The sequence below is a fragment of the Schistocerca piceifrons genome, chromosome 8 (assembly GCF_021461385.2).
Source record: "Schistocerca piceifrons isolate TAMUIC-IGC-003096 chromosome 8, iqSchPice1.1, whole genome shotgun sequence".
Taxonomy (NCBI): Eukaryota; Metazoa; Arthropoda; class Insecta; order Orthoptera; family Acrididae; genus Schistocerca; species Schistocerca piceifrons.
Genome location: NC_060145.1, coordinates 268,467,965 through 268,495,586, shown reverse-complemented (window position 1 = coordinate 268,495,586; position 27,622 = coordinate 268,467,965). Strand labels below are relative to the sequence as shown.

The following is a 27,622-nucleotide window of genomic DNA, read 5'->3' as shown; positions in this document are numbered from 1 at the left end:
TATTAAATTGCTGCTGACCTATTTTCTAAAAATTTTTAGCTGTAGGGTAAAACACATTTCAGATTTAAATTGTGTATGCATGTCATTCATTCAGATATGGCTGCAAAATAATATAAACAATATTTCTGAGTCAAAGTTATTTCAGTAGTTATAACATGCATTTTGTTTTGTCAGGGCCACTGAAATTGACTGGCACATTGGAAGAATGGTTTAGAAATATAAATTTGTTGAGTTTTTTCCTGAAATCTGTTTTAACTGATTCAGCTCTGTTTCATTGTACTTTACAGACTAAAAAAAATTGTATTTCCTGAAGTTAAAGCAGAATCCATTCTTAGTGAAGACAAAAAGTCCAACAATGCCCTTTCGGAGAAGCAGGATAGTGAAACTGAAGAAAGTGAAGAGGAGGATGATGATGAGGCTAAAAAGAAAAAGAAGAAGGCCAAAGTTGGATTTAGAGATCGCAAGGTAAAAAAGTAATTCATTTTTGTATTTCTCTTGTATGCTAGCAGAACATGAGCACTTATCTTTTTACTGTGCATTTTGACAGAACAGTTAGTTTTTAGAAAAGATGTACATTTTAGATGGCTGCTAACTAATTAATAGTTCACAGATTTTACTATTTTTATGAACAATTATCCTGGGGTCTTTGAATGTTTGCTCTACTTGCCAGCTTGTAAGATGCATTTTTACACACATCATCGTTTTGCTGATGGGAGAGTATGGATAATATTTATGCAGTGTGGGAATGAAGGCTTTCTCAGTGAATTCCATTGAAGAAACATTCTCATCTTACCAGCTGAGTCATGGTATCATGCTGTTGCAATGTTTCAACAAGTTTTTGAATTATCATCTTCAGATGAAATATCAGCTTCATATCAAATTTGTTCAAATATATCCACTAGGCAGCAGACTCCTGCTGAAAGTCCATTGTTTGCCTCTAGAAGAGTTGTTGTGGCTGGTAGAAGTAACCCCCCCCCCTCGCCACCAGTGGGGTGGAGGGGGGTCTGGGTGTCAAGTGCTCATTCTGTCTGTCTGTCAGTCCTGCCCACTGCCTTCTCTTTTATGTCAGAGCTTTCCTGGTGTATTTTTGTGTATTTCACATCCCCATGGCTGCCATCTATTACAGATTGTCAGTAACTCTTATGGATTTATCACTTTAATTATGGATACACAGAAAGCTAATAAAATTACAGAGATACGTGTTTTACAATTGAAGATAAAAAATTGAAAAAGGCACTGTTTACATTTTGCTGATGGCATGGTACTAAAATGTTTTACAGATTTGTAATGATTTCCTTCTTGAATATGCAGTATACCTGTCTATGGGTGATTTCATCACCATGGCTTTCTAAATACATGTTTATAATGAGTTCAGAACATGTTCTGCAACATTGTTTGCAGCTAGTACTGGACTACCAATGTTTGCAGCATGTTGTCAAAATCTTGACAATGCAAAACCAGTGTTCCACGACTGTGATTATACAGATCAAAGGAACATTGTTCCTGATCTGCTACTACTAAATGCCAGCACTAGTGTTTGTTTGTGCATGTTATGAATGTTGTCTTTATGCGTGTCTCTTTGCGAAATGTGAGCGGACAAGAAGCAAAATTTATGAATTCATCACTCTCTGAGGCATGAGAGTGCCTCTGGAATGTTCGGAGTCATAGTTACCAAAATACTAAACAGAAGCATGAATCCCTACAAGAAATTGCTGCATTGGTTTGCACCAGTGACAGTGACATAGGTAAAAAAACTAAGTCTCCCATTTTTCGTAGCAGCAACAATAATGAGTACAGGATGTGATATCCAACTTTGTAAAAATTTGTCGTCAGCAAATTACCTGAGCTGCCACCATACAGAAGGGAATTGACAACAGAAAATAGAATTACGACATTTTCTATGAGGCAGAAATGAATGTATGTAGGAGGCAGCAGTCAGTGGTAAATGTGTGTGAGTGACATTGAGCATGAAGTAGTTTTAGTTATTGAAAATGATAATTTGGATTAGTTTTAATATGAAAATAAAAATGAATATATGTTCAATTAAATATATCCTCTTTATTTAGGGTCAGAAAATGTTTGAAGTCTAACATTTAGGGCCTAAGTCAAGTTTCTACTTTTAAAAATTTTCTGGCGGGGAGGGAGGGGGTGCTGAACATCCCCTCCTCCCCTCCCCCCCTCCCCCACCCATTATTTGCTACGTGATTATTGACGCCTCCTTCTCAAGATTGGCAGCTACGCATCCCATGTGGAGTGTGGAGCTCACTTGGAAATGGCTACCCAATTGATAAGATCATCATGTACTCTTATTTCCACTGCCTCTTTGGTGACCAAATATCTGAACATCTGGCGTACAACAGCATCTTTTTCTGTTCAAAAACAAATGTCCCTGTCTTTACAGATTGTCTGTTTGGCCAAGGCGAACATTCCTCATGTGTTCAGAACACTACTGCGAGATGGATCACTGCATCTGGGTGAAGTATTGCATGACACACTCGCAACTGATGCTGTAGAAACCAGATGCCCATAGCACTGTTTGGTCCATGACTGACCCAGGTGTATTCTTGATTTTAGCCATTGAGGGTAAATGGTTTTTGTGTCGTGCTTCGCCATTCCCATGACAGCCTTGGCTGTATCTGGCCCTTCATATAGACAGAATAGCTGGCGCTTGGTTGCTTCTTCTGGATTGTTTCTTCTTCTTCTTCTTCTTCTTCTTGCTTGGCTGGAGTGCTTGTCTTATTTCTGCCTCTGAGTAGCAATTGTTGTGGAAGGTTTCACACAGATGCTATAAATCAGTAGGCAGACTTTCCTTGTCGCATATGGCTTGTGATGTGTGTAATGGTGGTGAGCACAAATTTGCATTGTGCTGGGTGGTGGCAGCTATTGGCATTTAGGGGTATTTGTGTGTGTGTGTGTGTGTGTGTGTGTGTGTGTGTGTGTGTTTTCATACTGTGGACATAATATTGCAGGGCACCATCAGTGTTCTTTTTTTATCAAAAAGTACAGGAACAGTATGCATCCTTTTTCTTCCACTTCCATGGTGAACCTGACATTGTTGTATATGCTATTTATACATTGTTGTATATGCTATTTATGTGCACAGGATTTCCTGTAGGTTTTCTTCACCATGGAGTTAAACCATGAAACCATGAATGTGGTGTTCAGATATGTGTAGAACACCTTTGGTTTCAGGTGCACAGTTCCTAGAACGGTTTGCTCAGTGTGCGCCATATATGGGGTGTACATAAAGTTCAGGAACGCTTTCAATTTTTTATTGCACAAAAACTAAACATTGTACAGATGTCATACATATTACATTTTGAAGAGAAACTCTTTAAGTTTTTTTTACAAACATTCAATATGCGAACCATGAGTGACTCAGCAGACATCAATACGGTAATCAAATTCTTGCCATACCCATCCCAGCACGGCATTGTCGATTGTGGCAGTCACTTCCCGTATTCTCTCCTGCAGTACATACACCAGACCTTTAATGTGTCCCCCGAGAAAAAAATTCACATGGAGTGAGATCTGATGATCGGGGAGCCCATTTCATAAAACAGCTGTCCACTTCTGTTGCACGGCTGAGCCATGGAGGCAGCAGCTCCGTGTTCAGGTACCCACGAACTTCACGATGAAAATGAGGTGGAGACCCATCCTGCTGAAAGGTGAACGGAGAGTCCGATTGCATTTGAGGCATCAGCCATTGCTGCAACGTTTCCAAGTAGAAATATCCAGTGACAGTTCTCTCGGTGAAGAAGAATAACCCGTATGGTTTTTGACGTGACAAGACACAAAAACATTTACCCTGGGGGATTCACACTCAAATTCAGTGCATTCGTGTGGATGCTTTGTACCCCTGATTCAACAATTATGCCTGTTCACTTTCCCATTAGTGTGAAAAGTGGCTTCGTCCCTAAAAATTTAGCGATCAACAATGCCATCCACATTCTCATTCAATTGTTGCAACTGCGAACAAAACTCAAAACTGTCTTTGTCGTCGTCATTGCACTTCTGCACTAGCTCCAATTTGAATCATTTAATAGACAGCTTCTGTTGCAGGACTTTCTACACTGCCATTTTCAGTTAACGGGCTGCACGACGCACCAATTTCTTTGGACTCCTTATGAATGTTTCTCGTATGCGCTCCACATTTACTTCACTGATACTGGGACGTCCGCTTATCTTTGCCAGGCACAAGCAACCCGTCGTATCAAATTTGTTGTGCCAGTAGTAAATGACTTCTTACTGTAGATGGCTTCTTACTGTACTTGGCTTCTTACTGTACTTGGTTCTAAACATCCATTGAAGAGATGTAGCACACTTGTTTTTTGTCGAACTCCAACACACAGAAAGCTCGCTCTGCATCTGAACTTGCCATTTTTGCGACTAGTGCTGACTATCAGCAAATTACTAAACTATGCTGTGGAGGTACACATAAAAAAAAACTTTCAGGGTTTCTCTTTGGTTCTGTTTGGTTCTTGTGCAATAAGTAATTGAAAGTGTTACGGACTTTATGTACATCCTGTATAGGTTAGCAATGCCTGGTGCTAAAGGGGATTCCATGGAGAGTATGTCTATACATACATCTTTCTACCACTTTGGAAGTAGTTGGTGGTGAGCATGTGTCGAAAGACATTCACTGTGTCATCATTAAAGGATTCTCTGGTAATACCATGTTATCTTTTAGTGGTACCCCTGTGAAAAGAGATGTGATGCCAAAGTGGCAGAGCTTGGCATCAGCAAAGGGCAAACTCATTATTATGCAGACAATCCCGTAGGGAATAACATGGAACCCATGCCCTGTCTTATGGGTGAAGAAGTTAATGGCAGCAGCGGCAGAGAAGAAAGACTTCAGAACGGTGAAGCTGGTAGATGAGGCAACCCTCCTTTCTGGGGATTAAATGAGATGGGAACCACTGCGTTGTGGTGGAGGAGAAACTCCAAAGGCTAAGGGAGACAACACCAACAGAAAATCTTTTCTTGCATTAGGCCTAGCAAGCCAGTAGGAAAGTCTTCATATATTGCTTTCAAAACACGGACGAGCCTCGGAATGAACCACTCAGGATTTGACCATTTGACCCCACTGCTTCTTCAAGTACTGGTGCAAATGATGGGAGACATGATGATATTCATAAGTACAAGAAGATGAAACCAAATGGACTAAAAATAACCTAAATATTGGCACTCTTAATATATTAACCCTCAATGGAAAAATGGAAAAAATTGCAGATGTACTAAAAAAGAGAAAGTTAGATATTTTGGGATTAAGTGAAACGAAGTGGAAGGGAAAATATACACACACACACACACACACATGATCATAATCTGAAATCTGAGATTCCAAAAAGAAACGCTAAAAGTCATCCAGATTTATGCACCTCAAGGGGGCTGTAGCGAAAAAGAGAAGATGGATTTTGAAAATGAGTTAGAGAACCATATATAGACTGCTAATATAGTGGTGGGAGATTTTAATGCAAAGATGAAAAGGGATTTGAGCAAGTATTGAGATGTTTCGCATATGGAGGCAGAAATGAAGAAGGGGAAAGACAGCTGAATTTGTGCCAGAGGAATGGAATGAAAATAGCAAACAGCTGGTTTATGAAGAGAGGAAGTCATGTTATCACCAGATACAGTTGGGATGGGAGAGCCAGGTGTGTAATTGATTATATTCTAGTAGATATGGAATGGGGAGAGAAAGTAACAAATGTGAAGGTAATTCCAAGTGTGAATGCAAATGGAGACCACAGGTTACTGGTGGGACAATGGAAAATGAATCAGTGTGTGAAAAATAGAAAATAGAAGAAAGTGAAGAGGATACAGGATTGGAAACTGAAGGAGAGTGAAAGTGCTGAGAAGTATAGAGAATTAATCACACAAAAATTTCCAAAAGAAATTTTCTGCGATGTAGAAAAAGAATGGAGTTTATTCAGAGACACTTTAGTCGAAGCAGCACAAAAAGTATGTGATAGAACATCTGGAAAGGAAAAAGTAAGGCAGACAAGTAGGTGGGATGATACCACAATCCAAACAGTTACAAGAAAAACTGGAACATGGAGAAAGTGTTGGAAAACTAAAAATGACGAGGACCATAAAAGATATATAGAGGAAAAGAAGAAGTGCAAGGAAATATTGTAAACAGCAAAGAAAAAGGCATTGGAACAGTTTACATAAAAAAACTTGAAGATGTGAAGAACAATAAGAAAATGTTCTATAAAATCATGAAAAATAAAAGGAAGGCTTTTGAAGTACCAGCAAAGATGGAAACAGAGGATAGTACTGTGATTGAAGCTCAATGGAATATAAAAGATCTCTGGCGAGATCATTTTAAGAAACTGTCAAACGCTGAGGAGCAGGTACATGAGGAAACAACAAATAATGGAGAAACCGAGAGAAGTTGGGAAGCAGAATTAGGACAAATTACACGGGAAGAAATGGAAATAGCTGTTAAGTTGATGAATGCGGGGTAAGCCCCAGGACCTGATGAAGTATCAGTAGACATGATAAGAGCAGCAGGTCCTGTGGGAATGCAGTGGCTTTATAGAGTACTGTCAAGTGTATGGAGAAATAGTACAATACCTGATGATTGGAGAAGAGGAGACATTGTTCCCATCTTCAAAAAAGACAATAAAATACTTTGTAAAATCTACAGAGGAATAACCCTGATGAGTCATACAGCCAAGATTTTTGAAATAATTTTACTAAATCGAATAAGTGAAAAGATGGAAAAGGAGCTATGTGAAGAACAGCGTGGGTTTAAGAAAGAAGAAGCATGATCAACCTGATATTTTCTATCCGTCAACAGATGGAAAAAAGTTGGGAGTACAACAAAAGGGTGATAATGGTTTTTATAGACATAGAAAAGGCATATGATTCAGTTAACAGAGAAAGACTCTGTGAAGAAATGAGGAAGATAAGTGTAGAAGATGGATACATTAATGTAATAAAGACAATTTACAGAGGACACAATTGTAGAAGATGCACGGAATGAATCGGGCAGTTAAAGATATAGTAAAAGAAAAAGACAAAATTATGATTTTTGCAGATGATATGGTACTATGGGGCAATAAAGAGGTGGATGTACAATTACAATTTGATGTGTGGAAGGAATTAATGAAAAGGTATGGATTAAAAATAAATAAAGATAAGAGTGAAGTAATGGTATTTGGAAAGAGGCAAAGGGATCAATGGGAATATTATGTTGAATGGAGAACCTCTCAAAGTCGTGGGAAGTTTCATCTATTTAGGGAGAATAACCAAGGAAGGTATGTGTAAGAGTTATTATTTCCCTATTGTCACCTATGGAGGAGCAACATGGACGACGACAGAAAGGGACTGGAGCAGACTGCAAGTAGAGGGAAATGGAATTTCTCAGAGCAGTTAAAGGAAAAACAAGAATGGACAGAGTAAGGAAAGTAGATATTAGAAAGGACCTTAAACAATAAGGTATGAGAGAAAAAAAGAGATTAAGGTGGTACGGGCCTGTTAAGAGGATGTGTGGGCAGAGACTTCCCAAAATTATGAAAGAATTAAAGATGGATGGAAAAAGACCTAGACGGTGCCCAAGAATACGGTGGAAAATGGGAGTGAGAATATCTTTGGAAAGGAGATGTGTGACCTGGCAGCAAGTGGAGGAAGAAGAGTGGTTGGAGGAATGAGCCAAATGGAGAGGACTCAGCAAAAAGGCAGTAGAAATAACAGTACATGATGATGTGTAAACCAGGACAGTGGTTTTCAACTGAGCTTTTGTATGGGATGTGGCGTTAAAAAAATATGTCAGGAACACTCTTGGTGTGAAAGTGATGTAGGCAGTGGGCAGAAAAGACTGGCAGACTAGCAGCACCAGGACTCAATACCTGGACCCTCTGTCCACCTTGCTAGGGACATCCTTACTACCAGCCATGAAAATTCTTCTGGAGGCATGCAACTGATTCACCCCTTGCGCCATTGACAGAGCAGTCTGTGGTTGAGCAGCAGCAGGTGGATGTGAACCTGACACTTCGCATGGGGGTGATTTCTAGAAATCACCTCGAAATATTATGACAGCATGATGCCATGACTTGGCTGATAAATAGAGAATATTTCACCAATATTTCTACACCTCATTCTCTGCTCATTTGGCTGCAATAGAGTTCTTTAGAAGGGACTTCCATTTACAGAATAATGATTCAAGGTAAAAAAGTGTGAAGTTGACTACTCATCATAGAAACATTATGAAATATCACCCCAATCCATACACATTAATGTGTACTGCATTTACCAAAAATCTTTTCTTAGTATTGAGTACTGAAGATGTAAAGTATAAAATCACATGACATTTTGTGCAATTTCAACAGAAAATTATGTTTGGCTAAACTAAATGCTGTGCCAAGTGTAATTGTATTTATTAAGTCAATCAAGCAATCTGAAGTAATTCTGATACAACTTTCAACCTTAGATTTAAGTCAAAGTAACATCAAAACATGAAGTTTAATTGGTGTATGCATAAGGAACTGAGTAAGATATTTAAAACTCCATCACAAGCAGCCATACTGAGGTGGAAATATTGATTATTTATGCTTTGCAGTCTCTATATGTATATTGTTTGTTTCACCAGACAAATTTGAGGGCTGTATTGAATGGTCACATAAAATTATACTTCAAGCAACATTTTGTTTTAATGAGAACCAAAATGATATATCCTATTGATGGTGCCCATTACATAAAACACCTTCAGTAGTAGTATTTGTTTAGGCTGATTCCACTTATACATTTCCAAAAACAAAACTGACATCTTCATAATCTCCAGAGCAAAACTGTTTGGGAAGAACAGTATTGGGAATCCTTTTGTTCCAGCTGTAACTGTATTTATTATGCAAAGATGTAATCTTCTTCCTGAAGACCCCTTGGATTCAATGCATTTTAAACATCTTACATCCATCTGGTAGTCGGTTTTCCAAATTTTCTTCACTCAGTTGATGTGAATTCATAGATTGTTTTTGACCATCAGTTATCCTCCATTTGTTGAAGGTAATGAGCTCTCTTGTAATTCCTTGTGTCATATCATTTCTATCATGTTACATTCTAGAGAGATGACAACTTCTTCACCAAAAATCCAGCTAAAGGAACATCAATTTATTTTTCTCTTTTCTGGTTAGCTCCCATATTTCAGTGTCATATGTAATAATACTATCTATGATTGACTGTACAGTAAGATCTTCATTCTCTTTGTAATTTTGTCACTCCTTAGCAAGGAGTTAAGTTGGCCAATTACTTTTTTTTTTTCTTGCTCAGTTTCATTTGTGAAGTCTTGTGTGCTTCTTCTATTTATTGTATAAGCTACATGCAGGTATTTAAATGTCCAGAAATTTTTAATTTTGCAGAATCCTTGGTCTTTTTCACCACTACCATCTACTCTGTCTATTTTGTATTTATTGTTGAATCTCATTGTGAGCATTCTTTGTGCAGATTCCTCAATGTGTAATTGGAATGGTCTTTGTCTTAAGCTGTCAGCATCTGGTCATCAGCAAAGACTAAAGTATACAGTATTTCAGAGGGATCCTCATTTCACAACATTTTCTCTTCCAATTTTGGAAAACTTTTTTTAAGTATTTCAGTTTACAAATAATGATGTATAAAATTTACTCTTTCTTATCTTTAAAGGACAGATCTAGATGGGGGAAAGAAAAATGCATTCATGACCTCATATCAGCACAAATCAGTAACAGAATAGCACTATTGTCTATTTTGCCACATTGTCATGTCCATTAAGTGCAAGCTCTCTGCTAACAAATAAAGTCACCATTATCAGTTACTCTGATGACCTGAAATCCTGTTGAGCGTACACCTTTCGTTGTTATGCCCCCCCCCCCCCCCCCAAACTATTAAGACTCTACATGTAGTGTGCTGCACAAAATTGGTGAAATACCTGGTTAATAGTTAAATCTGATTGCATCCTTCATGAGAAGTTGAAAAATTAGACCACCAGTCAATTTTGTGCAAAGGAGAAAAAATGGATATTACTACAGGTTCTCTCTCTTCGGTGTATGTTGCTGTTTTGGGAATGACATGCTGATATCTGATGTCCATAACTGTCATATTTTTTGCTGTTGTTCCATTGACAACCATGTGATATGATTATCTGTGAAAGATATCTTTCAGCAGTTTCACCAACACACATTCCAGTTAAAAGACTTCTGCTGTTAAACTAGACCTAGACAGCTACCGTTGCTGTATGATTCAGTGAAGAGAGAAGCTTGTTATGCTTAGAGCAATTTGTTTTCCACTAGATAACTAAAACATACATATGCTTCTATATAATCTACAGCCAAATGAGTTTCCTGAAATGACTATAAACTGGACACACATTCTATTTGTTCTAGAGATCTAAATACAAAACTGAACATTTCAATGATGTATTTGTAAAGAATGGGTGTTACACTCTTCGTGTCAGAAGTAGAGCCTGAGCTAAGACTAAGGAACGAGCAAGAATGTGGCCACTATATTCCTGCAATTTATCAGAGCGTTATCAGAAAACATGATCTCTATTGACTTATATAGCTAAGGTCATTGATGCACAGTTCTGTGTCCATGCTTGACTTGGAAGTAGCCAGTTGAATTCTGGTAATGGGAAAAACATGATCTCAAGTATTTGGCTGTCAAGCAGAGGAAAGGTGGTGGTGGTGGTGGTGGTGGTGGTGGTGGTGTGGTGTAGTGTAGTAGTAGTAAGTAAGTTCCTAATCATCAGACTTCACAACATTGTCTTGCATTAAATGTTAAGTCTCTCCACAATGTATTGTATAGTGAGGGTATGTAACACTGTTCATGGGGATCTGTCCTTTGGGCAGGTATGTTAATCTCAGTGGCTGCCTTGGTGCTATTCAGGAGAATCAGGCTCTACACTTGCTCCTGTTCTAACTGTTCTACCCCAAGGAGTTTTTCATGCATTTACTGTGCTGTTGGACAGTTCATACACCTGCCACAAGGATCAAATTTGCCACAATACCACAACACTGTAGTTCTCAATAAACTTCTTTTTTTGCTTCCCTGCCCTTGTAGACTTTGCTGGGTGAGGTATAAGACACTATTTTGCTACAGAACAGCTCTCTAACTGAGGGATATTGTGAGGGTACATAAGTTGGCACAACTAAATTTGGGACTTTTGCCATATGCATTAGATGTGCAAAATTTTCTGTACACTCATAGTTTGAAAATAAACAAGTGTGTTTACAACTGATTTTATTGACTATACTGGAAAGCAGGATAGGTGGCAATCTGTGGCAGATCTGGTGACAGAATACAGTGCTGGTTCAGGCTCAGATATTTTGTGAGCACACTGTTCAGTGCGCATTGCTGAATGGCTCTGCAGCAGATGACCCCTTTGTGTCACCGTGTTGACCCACTGACATCATCACTTAAGTCTTTGTACAATATGGTTGAGGGACTTCAGATATGCAATGTAAAATGTAAAATCACCTTCAGCCATCTATATTTTGAATGTCCTTCAAAATGTAGACAGGTGAAGGAGTTTTTAAGTTTACATTTCATCAATTAAGATTGCTGCAGGCACAGGATCATTGAGGTTGGACAGTTTTTCAATAAACATTTTGTTGCACCAAGTTGAAATTCATGTTCAGATAAGGTGTCATTCCTTCCAGATACATTATAATTTGGCTGATTTGTTGGGCCTTAAGTCACCTTTAAAAGGTTCTTGCATTCTCACCCCTCTCTGTTTTACCAGCTTCCTTATTATAGTGAACCATGATTATGTTGTTTCATAACAGTGATTCATTGTTGGTAGTGATTATATTTTTCTTCCTTTGTGATATTCATGGTTGCATTAGTTTTCGTACACATTTATGGTAACTAATTCAGGGTAGACAAGCAATTCTTAATGCCTCATTGCTCAATATTTATAAGGAAATACATACAACTACTCCAGAGCTGTCAGTTTCATTTGAAATGTCAGCTAGTGGAAGACCGTCTTGAGAAAAACATTCATTTTTTACTGAATTTCCTGGCATATTATGATCAGTTAAATCTTCTTCTCAGACGTGTGGACTCTCATTTAGGCTGAATGGAGGTCAAATCCTTTTGTGGCCATTCAGTTTTAGTTTTCCATGGGCTCTAAATCACTGATAATCAATACTAGAATGATTCCTTTGAAAACTTCTTAGAAACATTTCCTTTGCCCATCTGGTCTGATCCAACCTTATGCTCTATGTCTGATGCCTAAACCCTACTCCTGCTTCTTTTAGTAATTTTCCTTTTGATCTGTACTGTGTACTTTTGAGAGAAAGATCCCCAACAGTGAGAACTAGTTATTTTTTAATTTAATATTTGTAAAAATGTTTTCAGTGTTAATGGCATGAAGCTTGTAATTTACTTCTTTTTGTTATAAGTAGTCTTACAGCTGACAGGTGCAACAGTAGTCTTAAATTATTTCCTGGAAGTATTTATTACACATCTTTTCATCTACTTATAAAAACGAAATTAAGTAATTAAAATATTTCAGAGAAGTCAAAAGAAAGATAGAGTTGTATGAATGTTCATTTATGGTTGCAGTGTAGTGCATCTCTGAAGTAAATTAATTCATATTGTTGTTCCCATTTCACTTGTTCAGAATGTGGAGTTCCTTAAACATGAAATAAAAACTGTGGCATGATGTATACACAATGGAGTGTCTACAAGCAATATAAACACAAGTGTGGTGCAGATTCATACTACTGTGTATATTATAAATAGCCAGAAAATGAATCAAATAACTGTTTAAGTCTGTGACTTCGAAAGAAACTTAAAGGGGAGAACATACACACATCAAAAAAAGTTTTTCATCACCCCGGTTCCCAGATAGACATTGACTGTGGATACTATATCACAGACACAGTCCCTTTGACTGTTCAGAGATGTCATTAAATCCGCCCAAAGAAATAAACAGCCATGCATGAGCAGCGCATATTAGACGGAGGGGGTCCGTCATCCGATCAGTTCCAGTTATTCCACCAAGAAGGAGGTACACGGCTCATGTTGTCTGTAGTTCAACCATGCCTAGACTGTCAGTACTGTGGTTCTATTGCATCCATATTGTTACTTTATGCCAGGAAGGGCTCTCAACAAGGGAACTGTCCAGGCGTCTCGGAGTGAACCAAAGCGATTTTGTTCGGACATGGAGGAGATACAGAGAGACAGGAACTGTCGATGACATGCCTCACTCAGGCCACCCAAGGGCTATTACTGCAGTGGATTACTGCTACCTGTGGATTATGGCTTGGAGGAACCTTGACAGCAACACCACCTTGTTGAATAATGCTTTTCATGCAGCCACAGGATGTCGTGTTACGACTAAAACTGTGCGCAATAGGCTGCATGATTCACAACTTCACTCCTGACATCCATAGCGAAGTCCATCTTTGCAACCACAACACCATGCAGTGCGATACTGATGGGCCCAACAACATGCCGAATGGACCACTAAGGATTGGCATCACATTCTCTTCACCGATGAATGTCACATATTCCTTCAACCAGACAATGGTCGGAGACGTGTTTGGAAGCAACCTGGTCAGGCGGAATGCCTTGGCCACACTGTCCAGCGAGTGCAGCAAGGTGGAGGTTTCCTGCTGTTTTGGGGTGGCATTATGTGGGACCAACATATGCCTGTGGTCATGGAAGGTGCCGTAATGGCTGTATAATATGTGGATACCATCCTCTGACCGATAGTGCAACAATATCAACAGCATATTGGTGAGGCATTCGTCTTCATGGATGACAATTCGCGCCCCCATCGTGCACATCTTGTGAATGACTTCCTTCAGGATAACGACATTGCTCGACTAGAGTGGCCTGCACGTTCTCCAGACATGAACCCTATTGAACATGGCTGGGATAGATTGAAAAGGGATGTTTATGGACAATGTGACCCACCAACCACTCTGAGGGATCTACACTGAATTGCCATTGAGGAGTTGGACAATCTGGACCAACATTGCCTTGATGAAAATGTGGATAGTATGCCATGACGAATACAGGCATGCATCAGTGCAGAAGGATGTGCTACTGGATATTAGAGGTACTGGTGTGTACAGCAGTCTGGACCACCACCTCTGAAGGTCTCGCTATACGGTGGTACAGCATGCAATGTGTGGTTTTCATGAGTAATAAAAAGAGTGGAAATGTTGTTTATGTTGATCTCTATTCCAATTTTCCTGTACAGGTTCCAGAACTCTCGGAACCAAGGTGATGTAAACCTTTTTTTGGTGTGTGTATTTCAATGTGGTGAAATTTGATTGGACAATGGAAACTCCAGATAGGAATATCAACAATGTAGGAAAAAAAAATTTGCTTCTTACCATGAAGATGACATGTTAAGTTGCAGACAGGCACAATTAAGACACTTACACATAAGCTTTTGGCCATAGCCTTCATTAGTAAAGAGAAACACACACGATTCATTCACACAATTCTGGCATGAGTTGTCAGAGTTGGTGGTCATGTGTGCATGAGGCGTGATTGCTCGTATGAGTGAATGGTGTGTGTTTCTCTTTTTGTGATGGAGGCTGTGGCTGAAAGCTTATGTGTAAATGTCCTTTAATTGTGCTTGTCTGAAACTTAATGTGTGTCTTTATGGTAAGTAGCAATTTGTCTTTTCCTATATTGTTGAACTTTGAATTTGGGGAAACAATCAGACATCAAACACTTAAAATTGTTGTAGAATAACTGCAGCATCAACTTAAACTTTTATTTACTATACTTATTTCAATTAACTCCCATTTAAATGTAAACTTGAAAATTCAGTACCTTCTGATCAGATACAGAGTAGTTTTTAAAATCAGTATTGCTGTAAATGTGGAAGTACATTCTGTACAGTATAATGTAATTGGATGTTCCATAGTTGGAGTAAACACTTGAAGGAAGAATATCTGTTTGGTAAACAAAAGGGAATGACTTTTTAAAACTGAATAGAAAGTGTCTCTGTAAAAATGACTGTGCTATGAGCATTTAAGATTTAGAAAGTATCACTCATCCAAAACACAGCTTGCCCTTTACTCACATGATATCTTGCGGATCATGAATGAAGGCTACAGTCAGGTTCATATTACTAGGTTTGCAGACAACATTTGATACAGTGCTCTACTGAAGATTGTTAACAAAGGTCTAAGCATATGGAATAGATTCCCAGATACATGTATGAATGACTTGAAGACTTCTTAAGTAATGGAGCACAGTTTGTTCTTCTTGATGATGAGTATTCATCAGAGACAAGGGTATTATAATGAGTGCCCCAGGAAACTGTAATAGTTCTGTTCTTGTTCGCTATATAAATAAATGACCTGATGGATAGGGTGAGCAGTAATCTGTGACTGTTTGCAGCTGACGCTGTGGCATGCGGGAAAGTATCATTATTGAGTGACTGTAGCAGAATACAGAATTTCTATTTGGTGTGATGAATGGCAGCTAGCTCTAGATGTAGAAAAATGTATGTATGTTAATGAAGATGCATAGGAAAAAACATACTGTAATTTTTTAATAAAGTGTTAGTGTTGAGCAGCTTGGCACAATCACTTCGATTAAATGTCCAAGTGAAATGTTGCAAAGCAATATGAAATGGAATTAGCGCACAAGGTCATAGTAGGGAAGGCAAATGGTTGAATTTGACTTTTTTTTTTGTAAAGGAAAGTGTAGCTCATTTGCTAAGGGGCGATTTCATCTCAAATCATACAGGTCAAAAACGAGTGTGTCGCATCATTATTTCGAAGTTTGCTGAAAAAAATATATGTAGTGGAAGATCCACATGATACATCTACAAAACTACAATATTTTGATTTTCTGATGATTTGTTAAAACACTACAGACTTCTCTAAATGATAGTATTTGTAAAAATGTTGTAATGAAAGGGAAAATTGAAAAACTGTAATAAAGAAACCAAAAGTTATAGAGAACTGAATTTATTTTCAATAAATACTTTGTTCCCAATACTATGAGACATGATTAACACATACACACTGCAGAGCTTGCTTGTCCCCTCCCTGCTCCACCTCTTTTTTATTTATTTATTTTAAATTATGTTTTGAAAGTATGAATAGTCACAGGAAGTTAACTGTCTTGAGAAATGATGAAGTGGAGGGGCTGCTATCTGTCAGTTATGACATTAATGCATGAAATTCTCAAACTGTCAAACTATTTGTACAGAAAGATGAAAGACTCTGAAATTTTTTGTGTATTTAGAAATTTTCTCCAAAATCCCCATCCTATATGTTCTAAAAGTTTCATGGTATGTTAGTCGGTCATTGTACTTTGGGAATACACAATCACAAAATGTGAGACTTAACTCTGCTCTCAAGGTCAAAAAATCTATTTAAATTGATCACTGAATTTAAGTAAATGTCATGCAAAACAGATATTTCTGAATAAAAAATTACTTTACAACATTATAAGTGAGTGCAAAAACAATTCATAATTTTGTTCGAAAGCATTTTATATCATAAGTGAGGTATATAATATTTATACCCATTTCTCTTTTCGTGATATTATTTACAAATTATTATTGTCTTCTGTCATGATTTTACTTCTTCATGACTTCCCATGAATTAAAATTGCTTACAATGTAACAATCAACACTGCACTGTTGAAAAGAGTTGTTTTATTTTTTTTCATCTGCTGCTCACCAAACTTGTATAGCCAAGCTGAATTTGCACTCAGACAAGTATGATTCAACAAGAGGAGTACATGGAAAATGGGAACTGCACACTGACATTTTGATGATGGTCATTTGAAAGCATTCGCAGGGCCGTGAGGTGTCATAAAGGAGACAGTTATATCTTGCAGCTCATGACACAGTTATCTGTCCCACCCACCACCGATTGTCATACACATAAGAAATGAAGTGGCTCACTACAGAGTTTTCTAATGTCTCTGCATTTCACACACAGTAACAGACTGCATTTCATGGAGAACCATTCTTGCAATGTATATGCCACTCCGGGACGCAATCCAGTAGTGACTTGATTGAATTCTGAACATTAGCTTTGTAGCAGACTACCCTTCTGTCTTTTATTAAACAAAATTCCCTTAACATACTTTTATTCAGAATTAAGAGTTTCATGTTTGTTACTAATGTTGAAATGGTGTGTGTAAATCCAGTAGTATCTCTATAACATCAAGAACTTCATGCTGGAGATTAAATCGTGTTGCAAGATGTTTACAGAGACCTCATACCCCATCACATACATTTTTTCCATGACCTGTTGCTGAAAATAACCCTTTTTTTTGTCTTAATTCGTGTACAACAGTGCTGACAAAACTCATAAAGCTGAAAGTGGTTTTTAAAATGAGATGCTGTGCCATCAGTCATATACACATGTTTAGGAAATGCATGGCCTCTAGATGCTATGTCATCAATTATCATGTTGACAGTGTAGCATGCATGTGCATTGTCATGAATGAGATCATTCCTGACAAAAGCAAAACAGTGTGATGTTCCGAGGAAGTGAGCGACACATGTGAATATTGGTACCTGCGATGTCTGCCAGTGGTAAATTTGAATTTTGTTCTGCAAAGCAACAAACCAGTTAACAGCAAAGTTGAAATGAAGGTCCAATGTGTCAGTATTCTGAGATGTGGATGATTTTACTTCTGCTATGGGCTCTCTCTGAATCCTTCAGATATGATGGTAAGTTATTCCTTCCATGGCCCAATGCCTAACCTCTTTAACAAACTTCTGTGGCTCTACTGTCTTCTTCACCAACTCTCCTCCCTCCCACAATGCATAGGTTACATCATTGTCAGTATCCTGAAGGTGGAATGCTTCAACAGTCATCACTTCAGCACCAGGACACATTACACACCAACATTTATCTTGCAGCTCATGACACATACCCAAAAGCATCAGGTCCATCTTTGTGTACTTCTTTCCTGTGATACTTCTTATGGTGAAAGAAACAAGTTTCAAATTAGTGCAGTAAATACATGTGCCTACGTCCTTCACTGGCTGGCATTTTACCCATTTTGGTCATAAGGAGTAGAATTTTGTGTGACTAATTTTTAAATTTGAGTTCTACTTTTTCGTTAGGAGATATACTTCTCTTATTGAACTTGTCATATATCTGTTTACCTTTTAATCTTTTTTATCATTTTCACTATTAGAGATAACATCAGCTTGATTAGGACTTCGCTCGCTGTAATCTTTGTCATCACTTAGGTAATATTCCAGAGCAACAGTAAGAACATCATCCAGCAATGGATGCCCACAGTAAGAATCTGGGCATGCTCAAATACCTTTCTCATTCTTTATTTTTTGAGCTTTTGAAATCAAATAATGTGAGGTGGGTATGTATTTCAGTATCTAGTGCGTAGAGTAGCTACCTGGTATCAGTGTCTGTACTTTCTCAGTATAGGTTAAGTTTTGATACCACTTATTACATTTTGTGCACATATCACTTTCTTCAGGTTCTGCACCAAGTGCAACTACATTATACGCTTCACAAAATTTTGAAGATGTTGCTTGTGTAAAACCTGTTTCAATTTCTTCCACTTTTCTTTTTATTTATTGTTTTCTTTTTGTGCTTGTTACCTTTCCTGGACATTTAAGGGGGCATATAGTAGAGGCTACAGCAGTAATGCTAACATTCAGTGCATCGACAACTTCACACTCGGGAATGTGAACATCTGCTCTGTCTTCTTCAGTTTCACTGCCAGGTGATGCTGATCGTTCAGGTCGGTTCTCACTAAATTTCTTCTTGTAGCGGGTGTAGCAATTCCTGAGCAATTCCTGAACAGTGGATGTGATGCTGATACCATTGCTTTTTTGGACCAAGATATTTTAGCAATAACTCTGACAGATTTCCAACAACTGTGAAATGTTTTTCATTTTTTTTTAAACACGACCTTCTTGAGTCTCTTTTTCATAGTCCAACTACCTCACTCTTTCACTACTGTATTTCCTCACTGACATTGCATCTAACAAAAAGTTCAAACCAGACCCAAAACTTGATGCAGAATGGTTTGTGTGCAAGTTCTCACTCATTTGTTTTAAACAGAAGAACACTGGAAACAGTGTTGCCAACAAGCATATTTTACACTAGAAATTCAGTGATGCGAAATATATAGAATGTTGAAAACTTTTTTAACACTTTACGCAGAACTATATTGCACCCTGTGTTCACACTGACTGCTAACATATCAACCAAACAATATTTTGTGTAACTCTTAAAAGTTTACAGGTTTGGATTTCTGAGTAAATAATTCATAAAAACTTGTAAAAATGCATTTTTTTACATTTTTAGTAATAAATATTTACATCATACAGGTAGCTGGAACAGAGAAGATACTGTTTGTAATTACATCAGTACTATCTGGTAATATGACAGAAAAGATAGTGTTCTGTGACTTTCCAAATTAGCAAAAAAAAAAATTTTATTTGGAAAAGTTAAATTAAATTTCATATTTTCATCTTAAATTTGTAAGTTAAATGAAGCCCATAAGTGTGTGGGTGTCAGTGGAATTTCAACACACTAAGACGGAGCTTTAACACAAAACATCTTCCAGTTCTCCAGCGCTTCTGGTTTATTACTTATGTTTTTTCCCCTCTACTGTTGTAACAGTTATTTACAAAATAATCATTTTTCAAAGGGCTGTACCCTTTACCAAAATTAAGATAAAATGGAAATACTTTATTTCTTAACACTTATGGTGTGGAGGTCTAATATATATTTTTCCCAGACAGATTCATGACCTCGCATTGACATGAACTGTATGATTTAAGATGAAATCACCCAAAGGAGACCACATGTAGAATACCACTATGGTCAGTTCCTGAATACTGTTCAAGTTTTTGAAATCCTCACCAGGTCACATTAAAGAAATACACTGAAGCAATTTAGAGGCAGGCTGATAGGTTTATTACTGGTAGGTTTGGTCAACACTCAAGTGTTACAGAATAGAGATGCTTTGTGATCTCAAGTGGGAATCCCTGGAGGGAAGGTGATGTTCTTTTCACCAAACATTTTTGAAAAAATTAAGAGAACCAGCATTTGCAGCTGACTGCAGGATGATTCTACTGCCACGAACAAACATTTCCTGTTAAAGACTGCGAATACAAGTTAAGAGAAATTTAGAGGGGGATACAGATTGTAATTTTTCCCTCACTTCATTTGTGAGTGGAAGAAGAAAATGACTATTAGTGGTTCGAGGCACCCTTAGCCATGGACCATACAGTGTCTTGCAGAGTATACATATAGATGTAGAAGAGGGAAACAGCAGTAACTGCAGTGAAACTCAATACATACAAAGAAATGTTGCCAAACTGATCCTTTTGCCATAGTTTTATTCATAAGTGCCTGTCCTTGGCCTCCGTGTATTGAACTTCATAATATATTAAGACAATTTTATCTTAAAGTGTCTTGATTTACTCATTTGACATTATGATTGGCTAGTCTTTATTTCCAGAAGGTGAAATTTTTAGTACTGATGATAGATACATATAAATGTACAAGAAACTATACTAGCTTTCAGAACTTAGTTCCTTTCTCGGGGAGGAAGGAATTGCTTGTGTAAGGTTAGAAACAAAGGGCAGATCACTTGGGCTATGGTCTTTCCTCATCCTCACAACAGGTAGGACCCTCCCATCTCGACATGTAAGTGGCGTGCCCTTTCATTCTAATTGTACCCAACCTATTCCTCTTTCGTTCGTGAGAAAGTAACCAAGTTTTGAAAGTTAGGGTAAGAATATGTACTTCTGTGTGTGCCTGTCCACTGTAGCAAGAATTTTTCCCTGAAGCCCACCCTGTCTCATAAATTTCTCAAGTAAATTTTCTTCTCAATTAATTTTATACTAGGAATCAACAGTGTTATGCGAAGGAGAGACTGCTACTCACCATATAGAGGAGAATTGAGTTACAGACAGGCACAACAAAAAGACAGCTTTACATTTAGCTTCCAGTCAGAAGGCCTTCTCCCATGCACATTCACTCAACTCTCTCTCTCTCTCTCTCTCTCTCTCTCTCTCTCTCTCTCTCTCTCTCTCTCTCACACACACACACACACACACACACACACACACAATGAGTACTATCTCTGGCTGTTGTGGCCGTAGACAATGGTCATGTTAAAGTTTGTGTTGTGTGAATGTGTGTGCATTTTCTACTTCAGAAGAAGGCCTTTTGGCTAAAAGATAAATGTATAGCAGTGTTTTCATTGTGCCTGTCTGCAACTCACTGTCTCCAAAGTATGGTTAGTACCAACCTATCCTTTTCATAATGTTGTAGTTATTCCATCCTGGACTTTCCATTGTTTCATACTATGATTCTGTGTATTATAAATCTGTCAAGCTGTACTTAAAAAGAAATCATATGCTGCTTTTTAATATGTATTACTTTTACTGTTGTAAAAATTATCTGTGTAGTGCAGTAGATCTTTGATCATGGGTGCTTATTAATGTGTATTAATTACACTGTTGTAAAACTTGTCTGTGTAATTTTTACTGTAGATCATTTTGTTTGTAGCTCTGTGTTGGAGCAATACTGAATATTGTGTTGTCATTCAGTGCTCACATGTCATTATTTGGAGCATTTGTGCATGCAGTAGCTGTAATCGCTGTAGTCTGTAATCACTGTTTGTAACTTTTTAGTGTTCCTTCTGATACAGCATTGTGTCTCTGTACATTAGGTCCAATGTATTTACTGATACCAAGTAGTTTATCTACTTAAACAGTGACTATGAAGTTTCACATTGCTTGATGTGTAGAGTGTTTTTCCTTGCTGATGATAGTTTGTTCGTGTTTGGAATACCCCAAAGTTATTGTCATAATATGGATTAGGTTTCACTATACAGAAGAAAATTGGGCTCAAAATGTTGGTACATTACACTATCAAATGTTCACAGATAATTGAATATGAGAACAGGATACGTAACTTCTCAACGCCAGACAAAATTTTCCGATACTTTGCAACAGTTAAAGTCATAAAAGGTGATGTTGTGGAGATCTACATGACCCCAGATGATTTCATGCGATCCATCTGTCCAGGTGCAAAGCAGCCTGAAGGTAATGGTATCACTAACCATGTGTAAGAATATCTCCGTGTGTTGTGCACCCATTCATTTTATAACATTCAGATTTTACTCTTCTCTGTCTCATTGAGGCATATTAATGATCAGCCCTTCTTTATTTGAATTTATATTCCCAAAAGATTACTGCAGATACATCTTTCATTGAAAATATTGAGTGGACAACATAAGTTAACAGCAGTCCACAATTTATGATTGTCAGTCAATTGAGTCATCGAAACATTGCACATTGGGTATTTTAATCTGCATGATTCTCATCCCATTCTTTTAATTCTAGTGAAAAGTTTTTTTAATCTCATCACTTTTTTGACTTATTTTCAAGAATGGATTTCTCAGTTGTCTTAACAAGTATCAATGTGTTCATTAGAATATGTCAGCTGGCAGTTTGTCTTATGCTTATTAACAGAGCTCTTGTTTACATTTTCAAGGGGAAAATCACTGATGAGCTTATGTTAATATCATATACATTATTGTTTGAGGTCATTTTTGGTAATAATAACATAAAACTTAGGGTCATACCTGGTTTGTGAAATATGCAGAGGCTTGTTTTTATAACTGTTTTCTTTTATATTTTCGCAAGTGCTTGCAATTTATGCTAACTTATGGAAATGGCTATACTTTCAGCTGACTTCTAACTTTCTGTTACTTTTAATGTATCATTGATATTTATCAGGAAGATTTGTAGCCCAGCCTTCAACTTTCATGGTAAAAGTATATGCAAACCTACTTCATAACAATTATTTAAATATGATGTTTCTGATTATTTGCAAAGTAAAAACTCTGTGAAAAAGACAACATGTGTCAAAAATGAAATTCTACCCATCAGGTTTGTCTGAGTTCTTTTGTCCAATTGATACTACAGTGTATGCTTATCTCATCTTAAACACAGCTCTCTTTGTGTGTATCTTCATGTTTTCATGGCACAATAATTGAATCATTAAAATACAGGTGCGAACCAACATGAACCCTATTTTTTTTTCCTAATATTTTGACTGTATTCCCTTTTGGCCATCTTCTACATGTTGGCCCACTCTCAAGGTGACCAACAGGAATGTACTGAAATATTATGAGAAGGAAGAGGGTTTAGGAGGCTACACACCTGAAATTTAATAATTCTCAGATCTCTCTGTCTCCCATAGCCACCGTTCTAAGTTATCTTTCTCCATCATGTTGTTGTGTCTGATTAGTGCTAGCCTTTTATAATGAGAAAAACAGAACCTGTGTAGCATTTAGGAGCTATGAATTTGACTGGTGGGCATGCTTATATAAGTCATTGTTTCCAGTCAGCATATCATTTCAGTGTGTCACAATTTTGTATTGCATCGTAAATACTACAATGTCCTCTTTGAAGTAGGTCATTATATGGAAAAGAGAGAAAACAGAAAAGTATTTTTTAATCAGAGGCAAACTGCCCTGTAAAGTCTGAAACTGATCATACATTTGTGTGCAGTTATCTTCTGTGCAGACGTTTCAGTGTGTACAGTTCAGAAACATTTTGCAAACAGTAGTAGCTTCATTCTGTTCATGGTAGTAAAAGTTAATAAAATGTTGAGTGGAATGGGAGAAATAAAGGTAACCACACAAGGTACAGTTGCAGCATTGAGCAGTCGATAGGCCCACAAACAAGATTTAAATTATCACTAAGATTTTGGACAGTGTTCTTCCTCAGCTAATTCTCTCTCTCTCTCTCTCTCTCTCTCTCTCTCACACACACACACACACACACACACACACACACACACACACACACACACTAGAAGGATAGGGATGGGGAAAATACTCTAGTTCTGCCTGTGATGATGTGTACAGAGATATGGGGACAGGATGGTGGTCTGTGAGGTGCAGGATTAGAGGCTGTGCTGGGGAAGGGTGGAGATGGAGAAGAGAAGCAGAGATGGGAAATGACTATGTATGTTTGCTGAGGGTTTAGAAGGCGTGTATGAGGCTGGAGCGGGAGTAGGGAAGGGCGTAGCGACAGGTGGAAGATGGTGACCAGTAGAGGCTGAGGTCAGGGGTGTTACGGGGACAAAGAGTATGTTGCAGTGCGGGTTCTCACTTGCACAATTCAGTAAACAACTGGAATTGGTGAGAAGACTTCAGAGAACACAGGCTATTAAGAAGTCGTTGATGTAAAATGTTTCAATATAGTTGGGAACACACACATCATCAGATTGAAGTGCTAATGTAGCCACTGAACCACTGATAATACACTGAATTTTATAAACACTTACTACCATCCCATGTAAAATCAAAAATGTTTTTATATGTCTTCATTAGGCAGTAGGGCCAACCAAATTGTAAAAAGAAGGAATTACGTTTATCATATGTACTAAATAAATAAAACTTTGTGTCTTCTAAGTGTGGTGCATGTATTTTGATATGACTGTTCTTTGTACAGTCCTGTGTCAGTGTCACTGTCACTGTCTATGTCTATGCATCCAGACAACTCCTCATTCAGCCCTCTGAGCTTCCTGTCAGACCTTAGTAATGAGGAAATTTGTGTGTTGCTCTTCAAGAAACATCTAGGAATTCCCATTCCAGTCACACTGATGCTAACCCATGGATCACAGAAGCAAGACTTAATGAGTACTGCTACTTTGGAATTACCAACACCAGCTACCTTTTCATGCATAATTTTTTATTTTTATGAATCTGTTGTTTAATTTTTTTGTGTAAGCTGTTGAGGACATTACATAGTCATTATTGATGGCTGGAATTGCACTTACTGGCTGGAATAATGTCCACAGCCATCTTAATGCGGAAGAGGGAACAGACTGTGGGAGCCATATCTGAATATCATAAATGCTCCACAAACTCTGCAGCTTTATTGGAGACCATGAGGAGGATTTCAGGGAGAAAGTCAAAGCATTCAATTACTGTTATAATGAACAACTGAACTTTTCATGTTAATCGTACTGAATAGACCAGAAAATAGTGATTTATCAGTCAGAATAATTTCTGCTGTATGTTGGTATTCTGGTCTTCATTTCAAAAGAATGAGCACTGAGATGGGGAGATGAGTTGAAACTTCAGTTCAACCAACAGTTAGTTGCGCTTACAACAATCCGTTTGCTGTATGGGTTTGGGTCTGTAAGCACAGACCAGATTTTCTGTAGTCTCTGTCTGGTTGCATGTCAGTCTGTTGTCTTGAAGCTCAAAATCTTATTCAGTATTTGACAGTGTTTGCGGGAAAAAAACCACCACCGCAATTTTAGTTTCACTTTTTCACAAATTTTATAATCCTCAAAGGCCATATTGGTGGGACGAACAGCAGTTTTTCAACTTCATGAAATTGTTAACACTTACAATCAGGTCAGCATTCGCAAACAACCAAGAGTCCAATGGGAGAATTACTCAGATAAATTGTGAGGTCACTGCAGCATAAGTTAATGAAACACTGTCTGATAAGCAGTAGTAGTCCTAAAATATCACTAACCAAATATTTAAGTTTAGCACAGAACATGATTCATATTTACCTCAAACGTTACAGTTCACATACAGTATTGACATATAGTAATTCTTCAGGTAAAAGTACATTACAATAATTTACTTAGCTCACTTCCTCACCACACTCAACAAGAGCTTGTACAAATGACAATGACAGTTCAAGCCTACTAATAACCAAAATACAATTCAGACAAAATATCCATTAATTTGAGTTACAAAAATCACTTGAAAGTTTTTGCACATTGATATTACTGAGTTTTCGCAGTTGCCAGTACATGTTTCTGTGAACAACAAGTGCATAGCTATTGCATGAGTAAATTCGTGGAGTAGATGTAAATGTTTCCTGTTTGCAACCTCAAATCAGGAGGCATAGACTGCTAATCTCGAGTGACATCCGACTGTTTAAAAGACTAGCATTTGAACAGATTGTTATTTCAGAAACTCCACAATTATTTCCTCCAAAAATGGCCAGGTTAAATTTTGTTACTCAAAATGGATTATAAGTATTGATAAAAATTTGATTTACAAATTGTGGTAATTTAAGAATTTAGAAAATTTGTGGAATCACTTCATGCATCTTCATTGGGAATATCTTACTTAAGGGTACAAGCATCATATAAAAATTATTGCAAGTTATTCAGAAATCCTAATTAATGGCTCAATCAGATAATGAAGTACATCACAGGGTGCATAAAAATCAGGTTGAGAAAGTTATAATGGTGACGGTCAGAATCTAACAAGCACTGAGACAAAATCTGCAGTGGAAAATGCAGCTACTTTTAAAATTGAATATGTAAATTGAATTTGTAAATTAATTAATTTCAGAGAATTTGGAGTACATTATTTGTATGTTGAATGAACAGTCTTCATAAGTAGTGGTATCACTATGATCAGAAATCACAGTACAGCTCATTTTATCAAGTATTGTGCTAGAATCTGCAGTTAGGTGTAATTTCTGATTAACTCATTTCTCAGTAAAACTAAATGCACCATTAGAATCAGCACATCAGAAACATTACATTGGATAATGAATCTAAGTGGGAAACAGTTTTGCTGATGTTTTGATGTATTGAAACACTTCCTACATGTACAATACTTCCAAAATGTACAATACTTACAAAATGCACAAGATCTGAAAAATAAACAAAGGTGGGAAAAGTTACCAATTTGCTTTGTCACAGCTTTTACATGTATGGTACTTATGATGCATCACCTGGTCAGGTGAAGATACATAATGGCACATTACAACTTGTGCTGCTAATATTATTTTTCATATGATGTGGGAAACCAAAGGACAGTTATGTGAAAACATCCTCTCTAATTTAATATTCAAATAAAAAACATGAATAAAAATAAAGAAATTGTATTAACATGAGTGATGTCTATACAGTGAGAATTTATCAGTTTTTAAGCAGTGTGTTAATCATGTGATATCTTCCACAATCATTGCGTTGTTGTATGTGACTTCAGAAATTCTACATCACTGTAATGAGCGTTCCTTGAGGAATAAGACCAATTTTTTCGTGTAACATTTCTTAGGGCTGGCAAAGTCTTCGGCTGATGTTTGAACTCTTCAGATTTAAGATACCTGTATAGAAAAAAAAAAAAGCTGGGTGCAAGGTCCAATGATCATGTTGTCGAGGGGACATCGCCACATGTGGGAATCGTCTGTCTTAGCACTTGGAGAGTAATTTCAGCTATGTGAGCAGTGTCTCTGCCCTACTGATAACATACCTAGTCCGTCTGGAATGCATTGGGTCATGTTGCAGTTACTTAGTCATTATGCTATGCATTTTCATGCAGCTCATGAGGTTTCTGTCCACTCAGATACTGGAAATTTTGACAGTTAACATGTCACAGTCAATAAAAATGTGCTTCATCACTGTAAAGGACTGCAGCATCTTCAAGTTTACTTCCAAGGATGTTTGCACATGATCTCATGTGATTGTCGTAATCACCTTCAAACAATTGTTGAATAACGAACATGTTGTAGAGATGAAAGTGCAAGTCCTGTTGAAAAATTTTACTATCACTTCGATGAGATAAATGAAGAGCTCTAGCATGTTCCCAAGCTGATCTCTTTGGAGACTGTTAAAATGAGCACCGTGTTAATGTTTTCTGTATTTCGAACATTGCT

General features: G+C 37.5%; 1 protein-coding gene across 1 annotated transcript in view; it reads left to right on the top strand.

Moving 5' to 3' along the window:
• Positions 1 to 27,622, top strand: part of LOC124712500 (calcium uptake protein 1 homolog, mitochondrial-like) — a 236,346-nt gene that overhangs the window by 47,076 nt on the left and 161,648 nt on the right. The window contains 1 exon segment of the mRNA XM_047242799.1: positions 288 to 465. Coding sequence (XP_047098755.1) covers positions 288 to 465 — 178 coding nt within the window.